The sequence below is a fragment of the Cibotium barometz genome, chromosome 11 (assembly GCF_041138505.1).
Source record: "Cibotium barometz isolate CiBa-2024 chromosome 11, ASM4113850v1, whole genome shotgun sequence".
Lineage (NCBI taxonomy): Eukaryota > Viridiplantae > Streptophyta > Polypodiopsida > Cyatheales > Cibotiaceae > Cibotium > Cibotium barometz.
Window position 1 is genome coordinate 29963130 of NC_141056.1, and position 25036 is coordinate 29988165.

The 25036-nt window shown below is 47.8% G+C and overlaps 1 protein-coding gene across 3 annotated transcripts in view; it reads left to right on the forward strand.

Annotated features, from left to right (window-relative positions):
• The first annotated feature begins 366 nt into the window (after nucleotides 1-366).
• LOC147634032 (heme oxygenase-like, multi-helical) overlaps nucleotides 367-25036 on the forward strand; it is a 29849-nt gene continuing 5179 nt past the window's right edge. For 2 of the 3 annotated variants that reach the window (XM_086805126.1, XM_086805129.1), the window contains exon 1: nucleotides 456-845. In XM_086805126.1, the coding sequence (XP_086661252.1) occupies nucleotides 496-845 (350 nt within the window). In that variant the 5' untranslated portion in view covers nucleotides 456-495. Of the gene's footprint in view, nucleotides 846-25036 lie in introns of all 3 variants that reach the window. The other variant, XM_086805128.1, reaches the window with a different exon arrangement.

Sequence of the window (25036 nt, forward strand, 5' to 3'; positions counted from 1 at the left end):
ACTCTTGAAAAAAGGAGAATAAGGAATATGAAACTGTGGATATGAGTAGAGGGATGAAACTAGTGACAAAAGTGTTATCTTTATGAGTGTAAGGGACACAATAAGATTTGAGACTGGGAACAACGAAGCTATATATATATATATATATATATATATATAGAGAGAGAGAGAGAGAGAGAGAGAGAGAGAGAGAGAGAGAGAAAACTCTTGAAAAAAGGAGAATAAGGAATATGAAATTGTGTGGATATGAGTAGAGGGATGAAACTAGTGACAAAAGTGTTATCTTTATGAGTGTAAAGGACAAAATAAGATTTGAGACTTGGGACGACGAAGCTAATAACACAAGTGTTTTTCTATTCGAGTCTTAGAACGAGCCCGTTCGTCTTTGACCGTGGCTCGAAAAAGAAAAACAATAGGGCATGGGTTAGTAAACTAAAAAACCGCCTTGGCAACCCTCTCGTTACAAAGCCTAGATAGGCTAATATTTGAAAGGAGATGAACCGTGTTTTTGGAGTGAGGCCTTGGCAGCATTTGTGCTCAGTCAAATGGCTAATCAAAGGGAACCCATCTTTGCAGCATCATGGTCGTCGTCATCATCATCTCCTTCATCTTCATCTTCTGCGTAGGAGGGCGCCTCCTTGTCGTACGGCGACATCATCAGCTTCGATGGACGACGGTGGTCAAGGAGGCCTGGCCCTCAACCTGTGGAAGAAGAACAGATCGCAGGCTATGCTGGCGCTCTATCATCCTTTCGTGGTCTCCCTGGCAGCAGGCGTGCTTAACATCCAGACCTTCCGACACTACATTGCCCAGGACGCCTTCTTCTTGCAAGCCTTTGCTATGGCGTAAGCTCCGAGAGAGAGAGAGAGAGAGAGAGGTTAGCTTAGCGTAGCTTCACTCAAATATTTGCATAGTTCATTAACCTTAATTCTGAACCCTGCATTTAAAGCTTCAAAATCACAGTTCCTTCATCATAACATTAAGGTCTCAAACCCTGTTAACCACCGAAATCTGCACAGTTTCCTCAACTAACCTGATCCTCAAAACCCTAAACTGAAAAGCTTTGAAAGTTTCTACAAACCAATGCCCGCTTCACTTTCACAACGTCAATGTAAAGGAGCTCTGTATCTGCCATCATCCTTTGCATTTTCTGATCTCTCTCTATGGAGTCAATTGAAGTATTCCCATGAATTCCAATGGCATGGAGGAGTACACGATTGCATGACATTGGTTGAGCGTGTGGCCAAAGGGATGGATGAATCGATTTATGCCCTTCTCCTTTGGAGCCATGCAGCCCTGCAAACAGCCCACATCCCTCTCTGCCTTTGAGAGGCCTTTCATGCACCGATAGAAGAATTTTCCTCTCTATCTGGAAGGAATCTTCCGGAAGGATCACCTAATACACATGCATAAACAAGGTTAGTATAAACAACATAGAAGGGTGTAGGCAAACTCACCACCCAACCATAGGTCGTATCCATGACCACCCTTGAGTCGGGGGCTAAGGTTACACTCCCACAGACCAAGCCAGGCAGCCTTGGCGTCTCATACCACGAGCCTATCCTAAGGGACCCTCGGCAAGACCACATGTCCATGTTAGGAGTATGACTACTCTGGTCCAAGCTCAAACCCATAACAGTGAATAACAATAATAACCCATGGCCTCACTTATATAGGTGAGAACTACTGCCATAAATAAACAGCTAGTTCACATGGATTTATTAATAATTAACCCTAGCCACCCGTATTCACGCTCATTTGTTTTGCCAACTGCAGAGAGATGGCATCCTCATAACTCCCCATGTCGAAGAGGACAATGAACTGCTATCCCCTTGCAGTGCCATAGGCACGGATGAGAGCCTTCTTTTGTCCCTCAACCTCACTCTCTTGCTTATCATCAAATACCACTAGTGGCACCGAATTCAAAGTGGACAATAGCTAAATGGCATTAGAGGTTGATGGTAGAGGTGTGGATGGGGATGCTACGTTCGCTACTGTGGAACTAGGTGCCTTGGCAGACTTTTCAGCCTAAAACTTAGTGTCATCTCTCTTCCCGTGGCCTATATTGTAGCAAAAGAAACAAGAGTGCTCTGCCTTGTACTGTAACCTCCAGTGTAACATGCGGAAGCATGGTGGAAGAATGCTTAGAATTCAGCAATCATTCATGAGACGAATATAACGCACAATACTGAAGAAGACGTGCAAGAGAGGGAGAGAGAGAGAGAGAGAGAGAGAGAGAGAGAGAGAGAGAAGAGAACACAATATTGGGTCCCAAATACCCTCTGTAGGGCCCCCACCACGAATGGTGTATTTGTTTTTATCAGAATGATGTAAATTTGAAAATAAAGATTGAATCTTGACCTGCACTTTTCACCTTGGCTGAAGCACTTCCCTTTGGCTGTCTTGGCCCTTAGAACACACCACCGCTTGTGAATAATGAGATGATATGATTGAATTCCCCTTTGGGTATTTATACCCCTAACATGCTTTGGTCGGTTAGTTGCCAGGAGCCTCGCTGGTGGGCAAGGCTTGGGGCCCTCCTACACCATGTCAGGCCCCACAAGCCACACATGTACTATCATGTCAAGCTACACTAGCGATACATGTATTGTCATGTCAGGCTCCATATGCCACAGAGACACACCATGTCAGGCTACACCAGCCATACATGTAAGTCATGTCAGGCTCCACATTCCACACATGAACAATAGAAAAATAGAAGTTGTAAGGAATTTTGTGACATTTCTCTCAGCTTCTAAGCAGTTGACCGCAACTGAAAAGCTTCCAAGTAGGCCTTCAGAAGCTTTGGATAATCCGCAAAATAATCCTCGTCCATCCATTTTGCATCCATAGCCGAATAGTTTTTAAACTTCACAAGATACTTGTGCACTAGCTTGCCACCTGCATGCTTGCGCTCTTTATGAAAAACTATCTGCTCAGGTTGCAATACCTCCTGAAGTTCATCCACTTTTGGTGGATCTTCCAAAATTGGTTTCATAGGAGGTGGTCCCACATAAGGCCTCAGCAAATTGACATGAAAGGCATTGTGTATTTTCCAGTGATCGGGCAATACCAATCTATATGCCACTTCATTTATTTTATGCAAGATTTGGAATGGCCCGTAATATCTGTTTGAAAGCTTAGAAAACCGGCTTTCTTTACCTGGCCGCTTGTGCTTTCTCAAACTTAAGTAATACCCAATCACCTTTCTTGAAAACCACCTCTCACCTGTGTTTGTCAGCTATCTTTTTTTGCTTAGCTTGAGATCTTTCTATGGCTGTCCGAACGTGTGCAAACGCAGTATCCAAATCACGGACATACTCATCTACAGTACAGAACTCATCTTGCCTGGGTCGTAGGGATCCTGCCAATTGGGTACCAACGTCGAATGAACAAATGGGCAATGTCTTCGGCGGCTGCATGGAATAAGCATAACAAATTTGCTAAATCTGTCAACAATAGTTAAGCACTAAGTATCACGCTTACTTGGACTTGGAGGCAGATCTGTGACAAAGTCCATCGATATATCTTGGAAAGGTCCTTTGAGAATTGGTAAAGGCTGTAGCAACCCTATCTTCTTTCCACAAGGAGCTTTCACTTTCTGACAAATGTCACACTGTTGCACATGAGTGAACACATCTCGCCTCATTCTTGGCCAATAATATTGCCTTTCTAGCTTCTTAGAGTCGAATTTATGTCCCGGTGACCACCAGTGATGATGGCGTCATGGGTGTTATGGAGAGAGCTGTCCTGAACGACTTCATGACACAAACTCGGTCTTTATAGAAGAGCCAACCATCTCGTATCAAAAAGTGGCATGGTCTTGTGGCATCGAATGCTTGCTCCCATTGTGTACCGAATTCCTCGGAATTCGCGTACATGTGCTTCATGTCATCTAGTCCCGTACCAATAAGGTCGAGTCTAGTGGTCTGAATCAATGTCATTGTTCCCTTCTTGCTGAAAGCATCAGCCACTCGGTTGGCCTTTCCTGGAAGGTACTCCATTATACCACCAAATTGTTGGAAGATTTGACTCTAGCAGTGGTGACGGTCACTCCACTGTAAACTTGGCATTGTTTGAATCGAGTGTAATGCTCGATGGTCAGTGCGAACCTCAAATTCATGGCAAAATGCGTCCAATGTTTTAAGGCCTGAATAACCACTAGGAGTTTCCGATCGTAGACCGAGTAATTCTTTTCCACGGGTAGTAACCTATGAGACATGTAAGCTACTGGATGGCCATTCTGTTGTAACACACCCCCAATTGTGATGTTACTCGCATCAGTGAGCACTTGGAACGGCTCGTCCCACAAGGCAAGCGCTAGACAAGGCGCTTCTGACAAAGCCACCTTGAGGTTCTTGAATGTCTCCAACGCTTGTGGAGTCATTTGGATCCGTTGCCTTCTAGTCTTGACACCCTTTAGCAGATCGGTGAGATCCGCCGAGAGGTCAGAAAATTTGTCTATGTAGGTGGAGTATGCCTGGCATATACGCACAAAGGATCTAATGTCATATGTGATCTGTGGTACTTTCCAATTGACAATCTCGGCTACCTTGGTCGGATCAAGTTGGATGCCCTCAGCATTGATTATGTATCCAATGTAGTGAACCTCGAATAAATAAAATTCTGAATTCTTCTCGTTGATGTAGAGCTCGTTGCTTTTCAGCAACTTCAGGACTTTCTCCACATCAATGTCATGCTCCTCAACTGTAGCTGAAAATACGAGTATGTCATTCAAGAATATGAACACACACTAACCAATCAAGTCCTTGAAAACCCCCATCATCATGCGGTTGAATGTGGTTGGGGCTTTCGTCAAGCCAAAAGGCATGACCACAAATTCATAGTGAGCCTGTTCCGTATGGAAGGCTGTCTTGGGGATGTCCCCCTTAATTGGTGGTACCAACTCTTCAAGTCCAGTTTTGAGAACACCTTGGTCCCATTTAGCCTCTCGAGAATATAATCTATTCGAGGCATTGAGAACTTATTCTTGATAGTCAGCTTATCGAGTGCACGATAATCGACATAGAATCGAGAAGAAACATCCTTCTTCCTGACGAACAGGATTGGTGCTGCAAATGGCGACACACTGGGACGTATGAAGCCAGATTGCAACAGTTCTTGGAGTTGGCGGTCCAACTCTGATTCCATTGTTTAGGGTAGGCGGTATGGAAACTTGCTTGGGGATTCGTGCCTGGTAGGAGGTCTATCTTGTGGTCCTCCGGTATAGACGTGGGAAGTTGGGGAGGGAGATTGTCCCGAAGAAAAATCTTTTGGAACTTTTCATGGAGAGTGGTACTTCTCTGAAGAAGCATTGGCCACCGTCTGGGTAGTTTGGACGTATATCATTGCACACTGGGACGTATGAAGCCACATTGCAAAAGTTCTTGGAGTTGGCAGTCCAACTCCGTTTCCATTGTTTTGGGTAGGCGGTATGGAAACTTGCTTGGGAATCCATGCCTGGTAGGAGGTCTATCTTGTGGTTGTAACACGCGGAAGCTATGGGAGTCTTCTTTCAGCCCTAAACACTCTTGGAAACCATCTGATGCAAAACGCAGATATAGAGAGAGAGAGAGTAGAGAGAGAGATGTGCTGGAAAATTCAGTATATTCTATGGTACAAAAAGGTACCTAATTCTGCAGCCATGGGCTGCCTTACATAAAAAGGTGGTAACTCACCAAAACAGTCCCCTATGGGACCCCTAATGACTCACACCCCTAGAGGGAGTGAATGATTAACACAATGAGCAAGGGGGCCTATTTATAGCCCTTGGAATACATGGGGAACTGGCCGACTGCTGGTCGGCCAGTCATAATGCCTTAAATGCTTATTAAATTGGTCCTCCTCCTTGCGCCTGCTGCTGCCCTTATCTGCTGGTTCAGCCGACCACGTCTATGGGCAGCCGACACCTCCTGTCCTGCAGCCGACACACTTCTAGCATTGCTGATGTCAGCCGACAATACTTCCTGGCAGCCAGCCGACTGCATCACCCCTCCATGATCCCAGTTTGTCCTCCTCCAAGTCAACCACAGATGCTACACCTGAGGTTCCTAAATTCTGGTTCTTCTCTTTATCTGGCTGCCTCTTCTGGATCTAGCCCTGAGAATGTCCATGGCATCTATGATGCACATGACATCCCCCTCTGCTAAACTTAATGACAGGATTCCAACCTGCTCTTGGATGACTGTCATCATCCCAATCCTTTTCCCGAAGTCCCTCTGTCATCATCCATCCCTGGCAACCGTTTTCTCTGAAAACCCGGCATGTTCTCCAAACCACTCTGTCTCTGACGAAGATCTATGCATCTGGTTCCATCAAGTCCACAATCCATTCCTGCCCTGACTCTGAACACCGTCTTGGTCTTCATTCCTGAGAAATGAGTCTGGCACTCTTACATCACCCTTGGAGGATCAACCTCCCTTGGGACTGTTGCCCGAGAACCTATTTGGCTCACAGAACTGCCATCCCCATCTGGCACTGTGGAACACCACCAACAAACCTCCTGGGAGTTCTTCCCGATCTGTGTTCTTGCCTTGGGCTTCGAATCCGTGTACTTTCCTGTACCTTGGACCTGTACACCATCATATGGGGCTGAATCAGCGTTTAGCCTGGCTGAGCCCGATGCTCTGATACCAATGTAATATGTGGAAGCTTCGGATAAAGATCAGTACTTCAAAACTCAGAAATCAGCACTCTTTTCGCGACAGAAATTAACGCACAAATTGAATGGAGATGTGCAAAAAATAGAGAGAGAAGGGGGAGATGGAGAGGACACAGTATTGGGTCCCAATTACCCTCTGTAGGGCCCCCACCACGGATGGTGTATTTGTATTTGCTTTATTAGAATGATGTAAATCTGAAACAAATACAGAAAACTTGACCTTTCTTGGCTGGAAAATCCTGCCCTTGACCTGAATCCTTCGCCCCTTTGCGTTAGCAAGCCCTTGGCTGTCTTGGCCCCTTGGTTTGCTTGAGCACTTGGTGAAAAATGAGATGAATGATGGGATTATGGCCTCCACTATTTATACTCCTCCTCAGGAGTAGTCGGCCAGCTGAAAAACAGGCAATGTCCCACGACTGGTGAAAATTCAGCAATAAATGCTGAATTAAATCCCAAAAAATACTGCCTTTTTTTCCTAACAGGCTGAAAGTGATGCGCCTGCTTCTGATTGACTGCACACAACTTTTGTCCACAATCCCAGGGCTGGGCAGCCTGTATGGGCTGCCCCATACATGCCCTACAGCTATATAAAGGCTGTAATCTCCTGGAGATTGCCTTATCTGTGCCCTAGGGCTGTCCTACAGCCCCTCCATGGCTGGTGGGTTCTGGCATCCGGTACCATACCAGATACACAGAACCACTGACATCATTCTAGAGGGAGACTCACAGCGCGGACTGGCACTGTTTCATGTGCAGGACAGTGCACACCTGACCTTGGACTCATGTGCATGACAATGCACACCTGACCTCGGACTCATGTGCAGGACAATGCACACCTTTCCTCGGACGACTGAGATGGATCCTTGGCTGACTCGTCCCGGACTGGGCTGACATGGGACCAGTGCACCATCCTAGGTCCTGCACCTTCTGTACAGAAATGTCTACGTGGCATCCAAGTGCGGGATGCACGTGACATCCCCTTCTGCTTAACTTGACGGAAGGTGCATAGCCTCGAAATAATCCGTCAATAATCTTCGAAAAATTCTTTGTCGAGCCATACCGCTTCATGAGTTCCTCGGTCCTGAAACTTTGTGAGGAACTGTTGTAATCTTTGGCTTGAGCCATGCTTGAAACGGTGCAGAAGGATTTGTTCTGGAACCATTACTTCTGCTTCATCAACAATGTCTGGTTCCGCTTCGTCTTTGACCTTTGGAGTCTTGCCAATAGCTGAAGAAAAAGAGTCATTCAAAATAGCTTGAACTAAAGGCAAAAACGATTCCCACTTACCTTGCTGATCGTGGACATAACACTTCAGCACATCAAAGGCCAACTGGTTGTATATCTCTGTCTAGCCATCTGTCTGTGGGTGGAATGCACTGGAAAAATTCAACTTAGTACCAAAATTATCAAACAGTGCCCTCCAAAAATGACTGGTAAACTTGGCATCTCGGTCTGACACTATGGTTCTAGGAATCCCGCCAATCGGGTACCAATGCCGAATGAATAACTGGGCAACATCTTCGGCGGTCACATTGGCTCTGCACGGAATAAGCATAACAAATTTGCTAAACCTATCAACAATAGTTAAGCACTGCGTATTACGCTTACTCGAACTCGGAGGCAGATTTGTGACAAAGTCCATCGAAATGTCCTAGAAAGGACCCTCAGGAATTGGCAAAGGCTGTAACAACTCTATCTTCTTTCCACGAGGAGCTTTCACCTTTTGACAAATGTCAGAGTGTTGTACATATGTAAACACATCACGCCTCATCTTTGGCCAATAGTATTGCCGTTCGGCGTCTAAAAACCAACCACACGAGCGAGAAAAATTTTCTGGTTTTCTTTGCTGAATTTTTGTCTTTGAAGTAGGCTTTGATACCACTGTAACACGCGGAAGCACACGCGGAAGCTCTGGGAGTCTTCTTTCAGCCCTAAACACTCTTGGAAACCATCTGATGCAAAACGCAGATATAGAGAGAAAGAAAGAAAGAAGAAAGAAAGAAAGATATATTAACGTCTACGAGAGGCCAAAGTCGGCCTATGAGACAAAAAATAATACAACTCTGTTCTTCCGGTCATCGGAAGAAAAGAAACAAAAGAAAAAGAGAGAGAGAGTAGAGAGAGAGATGTGCTGGAAAATTCAGTATATTCTATGGTACAAAAAGGTACCTAATTCTGCAGCCATGGGCTGCCTTACATAAAAAGGTGGTAACTCACCAAAATAGTCCCCTATGGGACCCCTAATGACTCACACCCCTAGAGGGAGTGAATGATTAACACAATGAGCAAGGGGGCCTATTTATAGCCCTTGGAATACATGGGGAACTGGCCGACTGCTGGTCGGCCAGTCATAATGTGCCCTTATCAGCTGGTTCAACCGACCATGTCTATGGGCAGCCGACACCTCCTGTCCTGCAGCCGACACACTTCTGGCACTGCTGATGTCAGCCGACAGTACTTCCTGGCAGCCAGCCGATTGCATCACCCCTCCATGATCCCAGTTTGTCCTGCTCCAAGTCAACCACAGATGCTACACCTGAGGTTTCTAAATTCTGGTTCTTCTCTTTATCTGGCTGCCTCTTCTGGATCTAGCCCTGAGAATGTCCATGGCATCTATGATGCACATGACAGTGGTCCTCCGGTATAGACGTGGGGAGCTGGGGAGGGAGATTGTCCCAAAGAAAAATCTTCTGGAACTTCTCATGGAGAGTATGGTACTTCTCTGAAGCATTGGCCACCGTCTGGGTAGTTTGGATGTATATCATCGCACATTGTGCGCCTTTCGTGATTTCTCGTTTAGCCTGCAAGTGGCTTATGAGAGGAAAGTTTGGGATTCCTGGCTCACACTTAACGGTCACTGGGGCTTTGGACACATTCTGGATAATCCGAAAAGTGTGCTTGTCCCAATCAATATCTGGTTGGAACTTGTGAAACCACTGAATTCCCAATATTATGTCTGCTTCTACAATTTTGCAACCATAAAATCTCGCACAAACTCTATGCCTTGAATCACTAATTTAGCACCTTAAGCTTCAAACTTGATGCTTGTTGTCATTCTTGTGCTAATAAAACCCTCAACTTTCTTGTCCAACCGAAGTCAGAACAAAACGAGCTCGCTGAGCGGCTTGTTTCGTGACCACATCCTCTGTGCTGCCGTTGTCAAACAAGACGACTCTTTGGCCACCTATGTAGCCAAAGGTCTTGAGCAATTCGTTGCGCTCATACTCCTGGTCTTGGACTCCTTTTTGCTTATCTTCGAGCTCCCGGCTAACGATTGCACCAACCAAAGCATTGGGATTTGAAGAACTAGGGATAGCTGCTGGGGTTTGGGTGGGAGCTGGGCTCACCACGGAAGCCGTGGAGGCTGGGGTGGTTGTCTGTGAAGTGGTAGTCTTCTTTGGACAATCCCTAGAAGCGTGTCCTTAAAGAAACACCTACCCTCCTTCTTGTATTGAGCTGTCTCCTCAACACTCAATTTCCCACCGGTCTTACCTGCCTGAGCTTTCTGGTTTGGATTACGCTTGGGCGATTGGTCGAGTTCTTGGAGCCAGAGGTTCCCTTGCTCTGTCTTGGGGAAGACCCTGTGTGGTTCTGGCCTTTTCCCCCCAAAGCGGTTGCCTTGGGAGTGGCAGGCTAGGAAGTGTTAGGCTTTCCGCTTTGTACTTCATTTCAGCACTCTCCGCAAGCGAAAGCTCTGCGTAGGGTGTGTGGGCTGCCCCCACACCTGGCCAATTGGCTGGGCAAGGCCCTAGTGCCTGTCGGTTGCCCGGCCATGCCCTCTTGGGCTGGCCGACAGCCTGCTCAGCCCACTCTAGGGCTGGTGGGCAAGGCTTGGGGCCCTCTTGGCCCCTTGGGGTGGCTCTAAGCTTGCCCCATGCCCACTCAAGGGATGAAACATCCCCTTCTTGGGGTAGCCCTAAGAGCGGCCCCGTCCTACATGCAAACTACATGCAACTTCTATAGATGCCCAGCATTCGGTTGCAAACCAAACACACAAGTCATCTGACATCATTCCAGAGGGAGACTCACAATATGGACTGGCAGTGCTTCATGTGCTGGACAATGCACACCTGACCTCGGACGCGTAGAGTGGAACCTTGGCTGACGAATCCCAGACTGGGCTCACATGGGACCAGTTTCCTCTCCAGGTCCTGCACCTTCTTGTTCAGATATGTCTACGTGGCACCCAAGTGCGGGATGCACATGACATCCGGTGATGCCCTCCTTAGCTTTCTCCTTTGGAGTCTTCTTGGGTGTAGAATCTTCAGGAGTCTTTGTAAATGGAAGGGCAACTGTACACGGAAAATCTTATCAGTCATGAAAACTGAAAATACATATAAGCATGCCAGACAAGAAGAGATGACAAATCTGCACAGTACACCACACTAGGGGCCAGAAGATGGGCTGACCCCCCCCCCCCCCTTTATGGTTAGATTACCAAAAAGGAGTCTATGTCCAAATACAACTTCACAAGTGCCAGGGATTCTCTACTGGCTAGCACTTGTCTCTTCCAGTACAATATGAAAGCAAAAACAAATACATATGCAGAGTTTTGCTGAAAATCCTCAGCATAAAAAGCACTTCCGGCATCAAGCACATGCAGGACAACTATGGACAGCCCATAGCACTCCCGCATCAGCCCGAAACAACCTTGTGTCTTCACTCTCCTCCTGTCTGGCTCATAGGGCAAGTCTACCAGCCATGGAAGGCTGTTTACAGCAATGAAGAAGGGCCAAATATTGTCCAGTGCCTAGCTTTTGGCCACTACGTGTATTAATTAAGTCATGCTCAATGTGTACTCGCTTATAAGTTGTCTGGTCACTTATAGATGAGTGTGAACCTACACCAATAATTATTAGCATGTGAACTCATAAAGCTACAAATTGAGTTTTTGGGGATACTTACCACCTGCAAAACACATGTAGACCACCTGCCAGTCCCAAACAGGTGTGCACATACACGTCCATAGGGTGTCCCCGGCCCCATGGACAACGCAGGTAGAAATCTCGGGCATTGTCTAGGCAAACAAGACAACTCATCCAAAGATAAAATCAAAGTCATGCAAACACATGAGTGTAGCTAGATTGGAAGAAACACCCATCTGCTCAGTTGTATTCGATAAAATGTCCAGGGCTCATGATCCTTCCGAAACCTTCCCAGAACATAAATACAAAAGATCTCCAAGATAGCTAGTCCCAGAGAATTACATCATGTCAGGCTCCATGAGCCATACATGTACACCATGTTAGGCCCCACAAGCCACACATGTACTATCATGTCAGGCTACACCAGCCATACATGCACTGTCATGTCAGGCTCCATATGCCACATAGAAAAATAGAAGCTGTAAGGAATTTTGTGACATTCCTCCCGGCTTCTAAGCAGTTGACTGCAACTGAAAAGCTTCCAAGTAGGCCTTCAGAAGCTCCGGATAATCCGTAAAATAATCCTCGTCCATCCATTTTGCATCCATAGCCGAATAGTTTTTAAACTTCACAAGATATCTGTGGACTAGCGTGCCACCTGCATGCTTGCGCTCTTTATGAAAAACTCTCTGCTCAGGTTGCAATACCTCTTTAAGTTCATCCACTTTTGGTGGATCTTCCAAAATTGGTTTCATAGGAGGTGGTCCCACAAGGCCTCAGCAAACTGACATGAAAGGTATTGTGTATTTTCCAGTGATCCGGCAATACCAATCTATATGCCACTTCATTTATATTATGCAAGATTTGGAATGGCCTGTAATACCTGTTTGAAAGCTTAGAAAACCGGCCTTCTTTACCTGGCCGCTTTCGAAGATGTGCTTTCTCAACCTTAAGTAATACCCAATCACCTTTCTTGAAAACCATCTCTCGCCTGTGTTTGTCAATTGCCTTTTTCTGCTTAGCTTGAGATATTTCTATGGTTGTCCGAACTTGTGCAAATGCAGAATCCAAATCACGGACATACTCATCTGTTGCAAAGTTTTGATCTTTTGTTCGTAAGATAGGTGGAGGCACCACCTTGCCATAGACTATCTCAAATGGAGTCTTATTAGTTAAAGAATGCATTGTGTTATTGTATGCAAACTCAACCAATGGCAAATACTTTTCCCAATCTGACTTTTGCTTAGATACATAACACTTGAGCAAGTCAAGCACAGTTGAATTTGCAATTTCACTCTGAACATCCGTTTGAGGATGATAAGCCGATGAAAAACTCAGCTTTGTGCCCATATTATCAAACAATGTCCGCCAAAATAAATTGGTAGTTCGAGGATCTCTATCCTCCACAATAGACTTGGGCATGGCATGATGTTTGAAAATCTGAGTTAAGAACAACTTTGCCATGTGCTCTGGCTTGATTGTGTTCCTCACAGGAAAAAAGTGTGTCTATTTGCTGAAACGATCTATAATAGTCCATATAGCATCATTTCCATGTGCCGATTTCGGCAAATCCATAATGAAATCCATAGTAATGCTTTCCCATGGTTCCTATGGAATGGGTAAGAATTGAAGCAAACTAGGTGTCTTGTGTCTGTCAAACTTGACTTTCTGACACACTATGCACTCTCGCAGATAAGCTTCAATATCCCTGCGTAGAGTTGGCCAAAAGAAATATCTTTCCAAAGCCTGTGTAGTAGCCAGAATACCACAATGACCAGCATATGGCGGAGCATGACACTCTTCCATAACCGTTTGGCGTAATTCATGCACTACACAAATACGATTCTGCATTATTAGAAACCATCTCTAATCGAATAAGATGGGACAGCAGTACCATTATTCAAATCAGCCTAAATAAGCTGAAAATCTTTGTCCAAAGCATACATATCTCGCATCCCTGATGAGTCTTGATGATAGGTGGTAGTTACGGCATGCACTTGAGGCCTACGTGACAAAGCATCCGCCACCAAATTCTTCTTGCTCGGAGTTTACAAAATCTGAAAATGGAACATGGACAAGAAGTTTGTCCACCTTAGATGCTTTTCTGAGAGTTTAGGCTGTGTAAGAAAGTGCCGTAAACTCTGGTGATCTGTTTTTACTATAAATTCAGTCCCCAAAAGATAATGCTTCCATGTTTGAAAGATATGAATAACGGCTAACAACTCTTTCTCATAAACTTGCAAATACAATTCCGCGTGTTGCAGGCGGCGGCTTTCAAAAGCCACTGCATGTCCCTCTTGGTTCAAAACAATCCCCAAACAATCTCCACATGCATCACACTCGACCACAAAAGGTCTATGCAAATTTGGAATAATAAGAACGGGCCCTAATATGATGGCATCCTTCAACTTCTGAAAAGCTGTCTTTTCGGGATCCGACCAATGGAATGCTACTTTCTTCTTCGTTAGATCATGTAACGGCGAAGCTAAGAAAGCAAAGTGTTAAATAAATCGACGATAATAAGAGCATAAACCGATAAAGCTCCTAACTTGATGCACATTCTGCAGTTCTGGCCAATCCTTGATGGCTTGAATCTTTGCGGGATCCATGCGTATTCCATCTTTGGATGACAAGAAGAATTCTCTCTTCTTCCTATTGATGAAAAGCTTATGTTTCCTTAGCTCTTCAAAAACAATGACAAGATGCTCTTTATGTTTAGCCTCTTTGAAAAAATGATAATATCATCAAAGAAAGTTCCTATGAACTTGCGGTGAGGTCTAAAAAATTATGTCTATCATTCTATTGAAAGTGGCAGGAGTATTTGTAATTCCAAATGGCACAACCAAATACTCATATAGTCCAAATGATGTTCGAAAAGCCGTTTTATGCACATCTTGAGGTACCACTCGAATCTGATGGTAACCACTCTTAAGATCAATGCGATTGAAACAAGCAGCTCCCTCAAGTTTATCAAGAATATCATCGATTCGAGGAATCGAAAACCTGTTCTTGATAGTAATCTTGTTAAGGGCCTTATAATCAACACACATTCTGTATGTCTCATCCTTTTTCTGCACAAGTAAAACTTGAGAACAATAAGGCGAAGAACTTGGCCTTATCAACCTCTTCTCAAGCAAATCAAGTACTTGAGTCATGATTTCCTCCTGTTGGGCAGCACTCACCCTATAAGGAGGTCGGTTAGGAGGAGAGCTCCCAGGGATTATGTCAGTACAATGATCCTCTGGCCTCTCTGGGGGTAACTGTCCTGGTAGTGAATTAGCAAAACAATCAGCATATTCACTTAAGAAATCAATCTTATCTCGATCTACGGGAGCTACAGCATCATGCTCAACACTATCACGTACAAAGACCAAGTAAGAACAAGTTGATTTCTTTATTGCCTTTGAAATAGATATATGGCTTACAACGGGTATGGTACTCTCGGTAGTACCCGCATCAATACAAACTTCCCTATCCCTATGAGTAAACATAACTTTCTTTTCTTTGTGCAAAATCTTGGGATCCAAACGATAATGCCAAGGCATCCCAAGTATCACATCACATCCCATAAGTGGTGCCACGAGGAAGTCTTCATGATTCAAATATCCCTGTATCTATATGCGAAGCTTCCCAATGATGGGAGTGACCTTAACTTCCTTGCCCTCAAAGGCAACATTTGCATGAAAGTCCATGCCCAATTCCTCGAGCTTTAACCTAAGACCAGCAGCCATCCGTATGGATATAAAGTTATCTGTTGAGGCATTATCAAAAAGGAATAAAGTTGTTTGTTCCTTTTACTTGTTCCAAGCTTTGCATAAGATTCTGCTCTTTGGTTCATGTGCAGTGTTACCCTGAACATCGGGTATAACATTCACACTTGGTTTGGCATCCTGCACATTATTCTTTTTGAGATTTTGGGGGCATTGAGCTTTCATGTGATCTTTGCTCCCATGTGTGAAGCACTTCCCCTCTCTCATGCAATCAAAAATATACTGTCTGGACAGCTTAGAATCATCCTTTTTACCCCTTGGCTTCTTTTCTAAGCCTCCTTTTGCATCCTTGGACTCATTAGACATAAACTTAGGTGGCTATCCACCCTTTTTTTGCTCATTTCCAGCTCTGAATTTTCCCTTGTATGAGCTGAATTCTTGTCTTTTTGACGCTCCCTTACCATGCAACTTCTCAGAAATAGTGGTTGAGTATATGAGCTCCTGTAAGGTGTTGTGGAGATACACTGCAAGGCTCTTTTGAATGATTCATTGCAGCCCTGACTCAAACTTTCTTTTCTTCTCGTCCTCACTAATCGTCATGAAAGGTGTGACTGTGAGAAGAATCCGCCAAAACTTTGAAACATAAGAGGACACGGATTCGCCTTTATCCTATGTTAGCCAATCCCATTCCTTTCGTACATCCTTCGCGAAGTGAGGAGGAAGGAACTGATCATAAAATTGCTCTTTGAAAGCACTCCATGTATGGGAAGCTGTCCTATCCAAAAGCTTTGCCATCCACCAATCACTTGTAGTCTCTTTAAGATGCATACCCACATGCCTGAGCATAGATTTCTCGGTAAATTCCTTAGTGCAAAAGACTATTTCAAATTGCCTTATGAAAGCAATTGCCTTGGTAGTATCCAACTTTCCATTATAGCTCTCGAATTTGATGTCCTTGTCCCCTGACTTGAACTCTTTGGCCTTCTTGCTATGACGAGCATCCCGACGCTCTAATACATCATCCTCCTCGTCATGTCTACGATGGTGACGGTGTCCAGATCTAGGGCTGATTTCCCGTGTAACACCTTCCACTTTGGATGAAACTTCAGGAGCAGGAACATACCTAGAAGGTGGAGGCACCACCGAAAATGCATGAAGATCTTTTGCTTCTCTCAAATGGGCTGAAAACCCCTCATCATCCCCTCGAGCTGCATGTCGATGTACATCATCTCCTTGGGCTGCATGCCCCCTCTTATCTGTTGCATGGGCTGCAAGCCCCCTCAAAACACTTGCTCGAGCTGCATGCCCACTTACATCACTTGCTCGGGCTGCATACCCTCTTACATCACTGGTGCAGGTTGCATGCCCTCTTCACATCACTGGTGCGGGCTGCATGCCCTCTCACAACGTCATCGGAGTTTCCTTCACGGGATAGCCTGCGAGGCTGCCGTGTGAAGACCCACTTGCCCTCATGATCGGAACAACATTGCCATGGCTTTTTAAATAAGCAACAGCCAGCTCTCGAGGTTTGTCGATTCCCATCTGTTGGGCAATTGCATCAAAAGTGACCACATCAGCCTTGACACGAGACTTTGATTCAATGACCCTTTGTACATCAGGATCTCTTCGCAAAGCACGGAGCTCTTCAAGCTCATTCATCAAGGCATCAATATCCTGTTGATCCTCAACCCTGGCAGACAACGATGGATCGTTATCCGCCAAAGCCCCGACATGATCCTCCCTGTCTCTATCTTCTTCCCGCATGCGGCGAGTACGGGTGATAGAGTCCTCCACTCGCTCTCTACTAGTTCCCCAAGTATGATACCGAATAGACTGCAAGGGTGCTGTTAGACATCATCTCCTTCTTGCTGGCTTCCTATTTGGTGTCCTATTTTAGCCTCTAGGGTTGACCATGTTAGTCAGAGGGGCTGGTCACCCCTCACGTATATTTTACCCATATTTATTCCCCATTCTATGGTCCTGGGTATTTTCCCAGTTGTGGAGGTACTTTATCACTAGTCGGCTGCCTTCATGTGGGCATATATATAGCCGGCATGCCTCCCTCATATCTCACTGCTTGCCTAGCTTTGTTTGCTGCAGTCCCTCACATACGAGGTTCTCCCCTCTTGCTCGGGACATGTATTCCTTTTGGTGATGATATTGAGAGCAGGTTCTCACCTGTGTTTCCTCTCCATCTTTCTCTCTCACTCTCTCTCCTATGTTTCCACTTTCCCTTCTTCCGTTGCACATTCTATCATGGTATCAGAGCGCCCGTGATCGTCAGCGTTGGATGCTGCCTCCTCTACCTCTTGATTTCTGCGTTTTTCTGCCTGTGGGCAGATCTGCGTTTTTTTCATGCGTTGAAGCTTGCGTTTCAGGTCAATCAAGGGTTGACTCATTCCCAATTCAGTGGGCTGCACTCCCTCTTCATCAGGGCGTCAGTTTGTAGCCTCTAGGCGGCCTGATAGGGGCATTTTTTTTCAGGGCAGCATACCTGCTCTTCAGGTGGCATCTTCCAGGGTTCTCAGGCGACTGTTTTTCAAGGTCTGGGCAGCAACATTGCTGTCCCAACAGGCTGCGTTTTTGGCCTGTTTGGGCTTGCCTTCCCATGCCCTGTTCTTGGAGCTCTCTGGGCTCCCCCTTTTGGCCTCTTCAAAGGGCCTTCTACTAGGCCCTAGGCCAGCGCCTCTACCTTCTGGTTATCTTGTGCCATCCCCCCCCCCCCCCTTCCCCCCCCTGATTGTACTTGTTCTCTGCAAGCAGTTCTTGATCTAAGGCTTTAGCGTTTCCATATTCAGCCTGTTCTACAGCCCCTTTTACCTCTGCGTTTTCAGATTTGCAGCCATGGTTGCTGCGTTTTTCTGAACTGATCTTGCGGAGCTCTACCTTCACCTGGGCTTCATCTATTGGACCCGAAGGTACCTTCTCTTTAGCGTTTTTCCTCATAGGAGGTGTGGACACTGGCTGACCTGAATTTTCAGGTTTGTAGCCCTTGTTTGGCTGCGTTTTCTTCTCCAGTGGACACATATCACTTGCAGAGGGGGTTTCTTGTTTGGATTGCGGCTTTGGAGGCAGTTTGGTACTTGAGGAGGATTCTGAATTTCAGATTTCAGTCAGCGTTTTATTGATTTTGGAGCATCTATACCTGTGTTTTGTTCCTGGCCTACCCGGTTTCCCGGTTTCTACATGTTCCTTGCCTTCTGTTGGCGGTGGAGTCCTATTTTTGCTGGATAACAGTGTTTTGGCTGCGTTTTGCTTCCCACAGGAGTTTTCTACACTCAGAGGGGGCCTATCTCCAGCTACTTCACTTGAGGATTAGTTTCGAGAGCTGTTTTGTATCTGTGGAGACTTTCTTCTGTGACAGGAGTTCACAGATTTTGGAGGAGAGCAGTGATCTTTTCAGAGAGCCTGAGTAGAGTTTATTTTGTCCGAGCTTGTGTTCTTTGCAATGTTTGCAGAACAAGGAGGGTGTTTTGCCCTTGCAGTGTGTTCCTTTCACATGGATCATTTATTTGTTGCTGATTCTTGGGATCTGGTTCTACTTCTGGAACAGTCTTTTGCTATCTGTGATGCTTTTGAGGGCTTTGTTACCACTGCAGTTTATATTCCTGCTTCCCTTCCTCTTTGTGAGGAGTCTATCTCTGCATCTCTTTGTGATGCTTTGGATTTGTGGTTGCTAACCATGCCTGGGGCACAGTTGTACTTCCAGAGTTTTTTGGATTTGGATCAGAATCAGGTTGGGCTTGTATCAGTTCGACGATATCTTTTTTCAGAGGGGGATGTGGAGTCCTTTTATCTTGCGATGCCCATCTCAGTGGCGTGTACTTATGTACAGCATTGGGCAACTCATGTTATGGAGTTTGAGCAGATGGACCCCATCTTTTCTACAGAGTCTTTACATCTTGCGATGCCGACCTTTTTAGAGGATGTTTTATACAGCATTTGGCTACTCTTGGTACAGAGTTGGAGCAGATTGACTCTATTTCTTTGAGGGTTCCAGTGAGGAGTAGTTTGCTTCTCCCAGGATTGATTATATACAGGATCTCAAGAAAACACCTTTTAATGTATTTAACGCTGTGCTTAACTGTCCCCTGCTGTCGGCCACTATCTGGGCATTCAGCCGCTTGCTGGCTACCGACAGAAGCCCTAACCTCCATGTGATGATGATAATGTTGATGCTGCTGAAACTGATGATGATGCTGATGGTTGTGATGCTGGTGCTTATGATGATGTTGAAGATGATGGTTTTGATGCTGTAATTGCTGATGCTAATGCTTATGCTACTGATGGTGACCTAAATGCTCGTCCTAACTAATCCTGGTGTATCTTTTTTTTTTTCCGAGAAAAGATCCTTTCATTAGTTATATAAAAACGCCTGTAGGGCTACAAAAGATCCTCTCCTGCTCACAAGAAAAACAAAGCAGAGAACAAAGCAAGGCAGCCAGGGAGACTCTCCCTAGGTGCTGAAAAGTACAAGTATCAGTACAAAGAACTGAGGGGCTATATCATACAATAGGAGGGGGGAAAAGCCAAACAGGTGGCCTGTAGTGCCAACGGGGGGACCCCGTGTGTAGGATATAGAAGGGGCCGCTGCGCCAGGTGGTGTGAAAGGCCTGGCGCCGCAAGATCGCCTCATCCGAGTCGCCCCGGATGCGGTCATACTGTCCTCACAGGGTGTGGATCAACTCCTGCCAAATCCCTCGAACAGTCTTTGCTGGTGGCTCCAGTCTCCCCTCAAAGGCCCTGAAACACCCAGCCCTCCAGGTGAACCAGATGGTGAGGCTGCTGAGGAGCTCCCATCGTAGATCCCTCTCCTGTGTCCAGCTGGCGGACGAGAAATCCGATGAAGGAACAAGGCGAGGCTGGCCCCTAATGAATCTGATGGCCTGGCTGTCCTGCTCCGTCTCATAGCCCATAGCAGGCCCTGACGAAGTTGACCAAGCAGCGGCACCCCACGTATACATACCCTCTGGAGAGAGGGGGGCCAGAATACGCAGCATCCGCAGCCAAATCTGGTGCGCCTGAGGGCAGTCCCATAGGCAATGTCTTTGTGTCTCCATAGGGTGGCCGCATCGGACGCAGGCCGCCGGAAGACCGCTGTAGACAAGCCAGGTGCCAACTGTTGAGCCCTTGTGGGCGACCAGCCCCACTGGAAAGTCGAGATCCTGCGGGCCTGTCGACTAGCCCAGAGCCGGGCCCAAAAATCCTCCAGGAACTCCTGTGAGAGTCCCTGTAGCCGCCAGTGCCCCGATGCAGCTGGAGAGACCATCCTCCTCGCCGTCAAAATATGCCGCCCCAACCGAACAGTATACTGGAAAAAGGTGATCTGTGTGGCCTGAAGGGATGCATAAGGATCATGCCACTCGTACTCACCAGGGTCCCATTGGGGCCGGGCCAAGGGGCGCGCTGCATATGCCCATATGCGCCAATCCAGGAGCACATCTGTAGGGTCTGGGTCAATATGCCACTTCCGAGAAGCGGCGGCCACTACCCGTATCCTTTGAAAGGTGCACTCTGCAACCAAAGGCGACTCCACCTGCACTCTCTGAAGTCTGCCCTCATCCTGAATCTCATAGTAGAGGCATCTGCCATCCTCAGTGCAAGCTCTGACAGCAATCAGGATCTCCAACTGTGTAAAGGCTCCCATCCACCGTGGGGCCACTAGCTTGAGAGGCGTGAACCACTCCTCTGTGAGTGCCTCCTGAATGTCATCCCTCATAATCAACCCCCCTCTGAAGTGACTCAGCCTCTCCACCTGGATCTCCTCTGGGAGACTGCAGAAGGCTTGCCAGTCTCCAAAACTACGTGCTGGGCCTGCCGCCAAAGGTCCCCAGGCTAGATGAGGCCGAGAACCCAGCACATGACCCTGCTCTGTGCGAACCGCTGGGCTCCAGATGCGCGGCTGTCTGGCCCGCTCCTCAACACAAGAAGGAGGTCTCTGAGAGAGCCCCGGTCTCAGCAGCTCCCAAGCTCTGAGGATGCTCAAGGCAAATCTATCCTCCCATCCTCTACTGAGGCTTGTCCTCCTCATCTCTATGAAGATCCATCGAATCTCTGGTGCCCAGGTGTCCCCTGCTGGGGGAGCCCGAGCCTGCAGCCGCTGCAAAAGCAGCTCTTTCCAAGGCTCAGCGCCTGGAAGTAGCCCCCGAACAATAAGCTTCCCCAAGGCTCTACTCTAATCGACTGGATCTATAATGCCCAAGCCTCCCTAGGCCAGCGGAAGTGTAATAATTGTCCAAGCAACCTTTGCCCGGGCTGGCTGATCGTCCCGCCCAGACCAAAGAAAGTTCCTGATCAGCCTCTATACTTGGCTGATGCAAGAGCTCGAGAAGATCCAACAAGACGTAATGTACCACATGGTCGCTAAAAGCACCTGATTTGCCACCACCACCCTCCCAGCCAAGGATAGCCGAGCTGTACTCCAATACAAAAGCTTCTTCCGAATGCTCAGAAGAAGCGGGGCAATCTGCTGCTCAGGTGACAAATCTAGTCCAATCTGGCATCCCAAATATCGCATTGCTGTGCTAGGAGGAATCCATCTAAAACCGGGGTCTGGGCTCCATGCCGGAGTGGGAGCGCTACTAATCCAAAAGGCCACTGTCTTGCGCCAATTGATCAATGCTCCCGAAGCTGCACTAAAAACTTGGAGCGACTGCTCTGCCCGAAGAAGATTGGCCTCCTGGCTATGCAAAAATAAGCCCGTGTCGTCAGCAAACTCAGCATCGAGCAGGTCCTCCCCCCGGACTGGGAGCTGGAGTCCTCTCAAACCAACCTCCTCTGCCGTCAAATACATGCTCATAGCCTCAGCAAAGAAGAGAAAAAGAAACGGGGCGAGAGGACACCCCTGACGGACTGATCTGGTCAGCTCAAAACTCGGCCCCCGTCCTCCTGCAATCAACACTTGGCTACGAGCTGTGGAATACAGAGCCGCCACCCCTCTAATCCAACCTGGCTCAAAGCCCAGGCGAAGCATAGTGCCCCAATCAACTCTATCGTATGCCGTCTCAAAATCGAGAAGCATCACGACCAAGTCCTCACCAAGAAATCTAGCTCGGGCCGTCGCCTCCCAGAAGGTGAAAATGTTGTCAAGGATACTACGCTCCTTGACGAATCCTGTCTGGGTAGCATGAATCAACTCCCCCAAGAAGGGCTGGATCCTCAAACTCAAGGCCTTTGCTAAGACCTTGTAGACAGTATTGAGGATCGTAATAGGTCTCCAATGTCTGATACTCCCTCCCCCTTGGGGATAAGAAAGATCAAGCCCTCTGAAAAGCTCTGTGGCATCACCCCAGTGTCCAAAACATACTGAAAGCCCCTGCGGAGGCCTGGCCCCAAAAGGTCCCAATAGCGCATAAAAAAGGCAGGCGTCAATCCGTCCTCCCCTGGGCAACTATGGCGCGGAAGGACCCTCAAGGCCTCAGCAAGCTCAACCTCTGAAAGAGGTTCACCCAGAATTGTACGCATACAATCTGTGACCCTCCTCTGTACATGGGCCCACACAGTCTGTCTGCAAGCATCCCGAGCCTCAGTGGCTGGCTGCGCTGAAAGCAGGTCTCTATAGAACCCAGTGGCAATGGCTCTGATCTCCCCGGGCTCAGTAGCTACCGATCCGTCCGGCCTCCCAAGCTGACGGACTCCTGCTCGAGCATGGCGGGGTCCAGTAATCTCAAAAAACTCCCCAGTCACTCTATCACCAAGCTGCGTCCACTGAGAGGCCTGGCGACGATAGTTAAACTCATGTCTCTGCTCCTCTGCCTCTCTAACCTCCTGGCGTGCCTGGCTCAGCTGGGACGCCACCCACTCACATGCAGGCTGCTGCTCCTAAAGGCGCTGAAGTGAAGCAAGGCTGCGTCTGAGCCGATGCTCTCGCTCGCGAGTCTCTCCCAGCCGTGTCAAAGCTGCAGCGTGCAGAAAAGAGCTAAGCTCGATGAGTCCCTGGGCACATTGGCCTGCTGCATCTTGGTCAGAGCACTGACTATCATAGCTCCTCTCAATGTCCTCAGCGAGACTAGGATCTGTAAGTACCCTCTCTGGGATCCTCAACTGCAAGCTGGTCTCCCATGTCCTCTCCTCAAGTGTCAAAATAACTGGCGCATGGTCTGAAAATGAGGTGCCAGCGAGAATGCCAACGGAGCCCCCTCGCTCCCCTAACCAGTCGCCCACATAAAAGCGATCAATCCATGATAGATTAGTCCCTCCTTGCCGGCGATCCGACCGAGAGAAACTAAGACTGTCCTGAGAGCGCCATGCTGCCATGCATCAGTGATCCTCAGTGACATGCAAAATCGCTCCCAAGCTGCAAGCTCCGTGCCGTGCACTGTAACATGACTGCCTCCCACCCTATCGGCCGGGTCCTCAAGCATGTTGAAGTCTCCCCCGACACACCAATGTGCGGCCTCTGGCAATGCATCCGTAACCTGGGTCCAGAACTCTGCTTTGGCACTAGCATGGTTGGGCGCATAGACGTTGAGCACGCCCAAGAGCTCATCATGCATCCTTAGAATGACATACTGTGCTCTACCAGGCACAATGATCCCTCGATCCACAATGGCCTGCCGCCGTACATCTGCTATGACCATACATTCTCCTCCCTGTCCACCCAAAGGGCCAAACCCTGCAGACCAAAAGGTGTCCCATCTACCAGGCATCACCGAACCATATCTCCGGATCCTGCTCTCACCCAAGTGGTGCTCCTGCATCATCAAAATATCAATACTGCCACCAACCAGGCATCTCTGAAGCTCCTGTCTCAAGCAACCACGATAGCGTATATAATGTGCTCCGCCAAGGCCTTGTACATTCCATGAGATGATCCTCATGGATGACCTGCTGCGGTGGATGCTGTCTCATCCGTACAGCGGGCCTTCGCAAGCGGCTTGGATGGAGAATAGTCCCCATCCGAGCGGCTACGAATTTGCCCACCCGGTGTGCTGCAAGAATCACGGATCAGGCGCCAGTGGGGCTGTCCCCCATGGCGACTGCCTCCCGCTCAGACAGAGCAACCTCGTGTATGCATACATATCCAGGGTTGCGTGCTAAGTCTGCCACTATGCGAACGACCAAATGATGAATCCCTGAGGCATCCACACTCCCGGGATCCAAGAAAAAATGAGCCAACTCCCATAGTCGGCCTATCACATCTGTCACCTCCAGATCGCTCACATGGTGAGAAAACTCAACTGCCTGAGTCTTCAAAGTGCTAAGAGCGAGCTCCAGAGTCCACTCCCGGTCGCATGGGCCACAGAGAGGGAACGAGAAGGCCACCGCTGAATCAAGTGCCTCCTCCCCGCGGGCCGGAGGTATCACTACATGAACTCTGATGGGTGCTGGCTCATGGGGACCCTCTGCTCCAAAAAGTTGTGTGAAGGAGTAATCAAAAGCCTCCGAGCGCTGTCTAGTGCCGAGGCGACTTAGCCGACTGCGGATAGATGATATCCGTGAAGCCCGAATCGGCATGGTAAGTCTCCTCTGCGGTGCTCGAGCAAGGTCGGTGCTCAGAGCCCTCCGGACTGCAGGTGAACGCCAGGGGACTGCCAGGGCCTCCCGGGAGCTGAGGCGGGCGAGGGGGGAGGAGGGGGGGGGGGGGGCGAGGGGGGTGGAGAAGGAGCCGTTGCCGAAACCGGAGCGGGGATGGGAGGAGGCGAAGGTGGAAGCGAGGCAGTAGGGGGGGACGGGGGTGGGGGGGGGTGAAGGAGGGGGTGCTGGCATCTCCTGGTCCTCAGTCGGCGCAGGGGTCTCCTCCTGGAGGGGAGCAAAGCTGTTCCTCACAGGAACCCAGTGGTGCTGAGACTGTGGCTGCT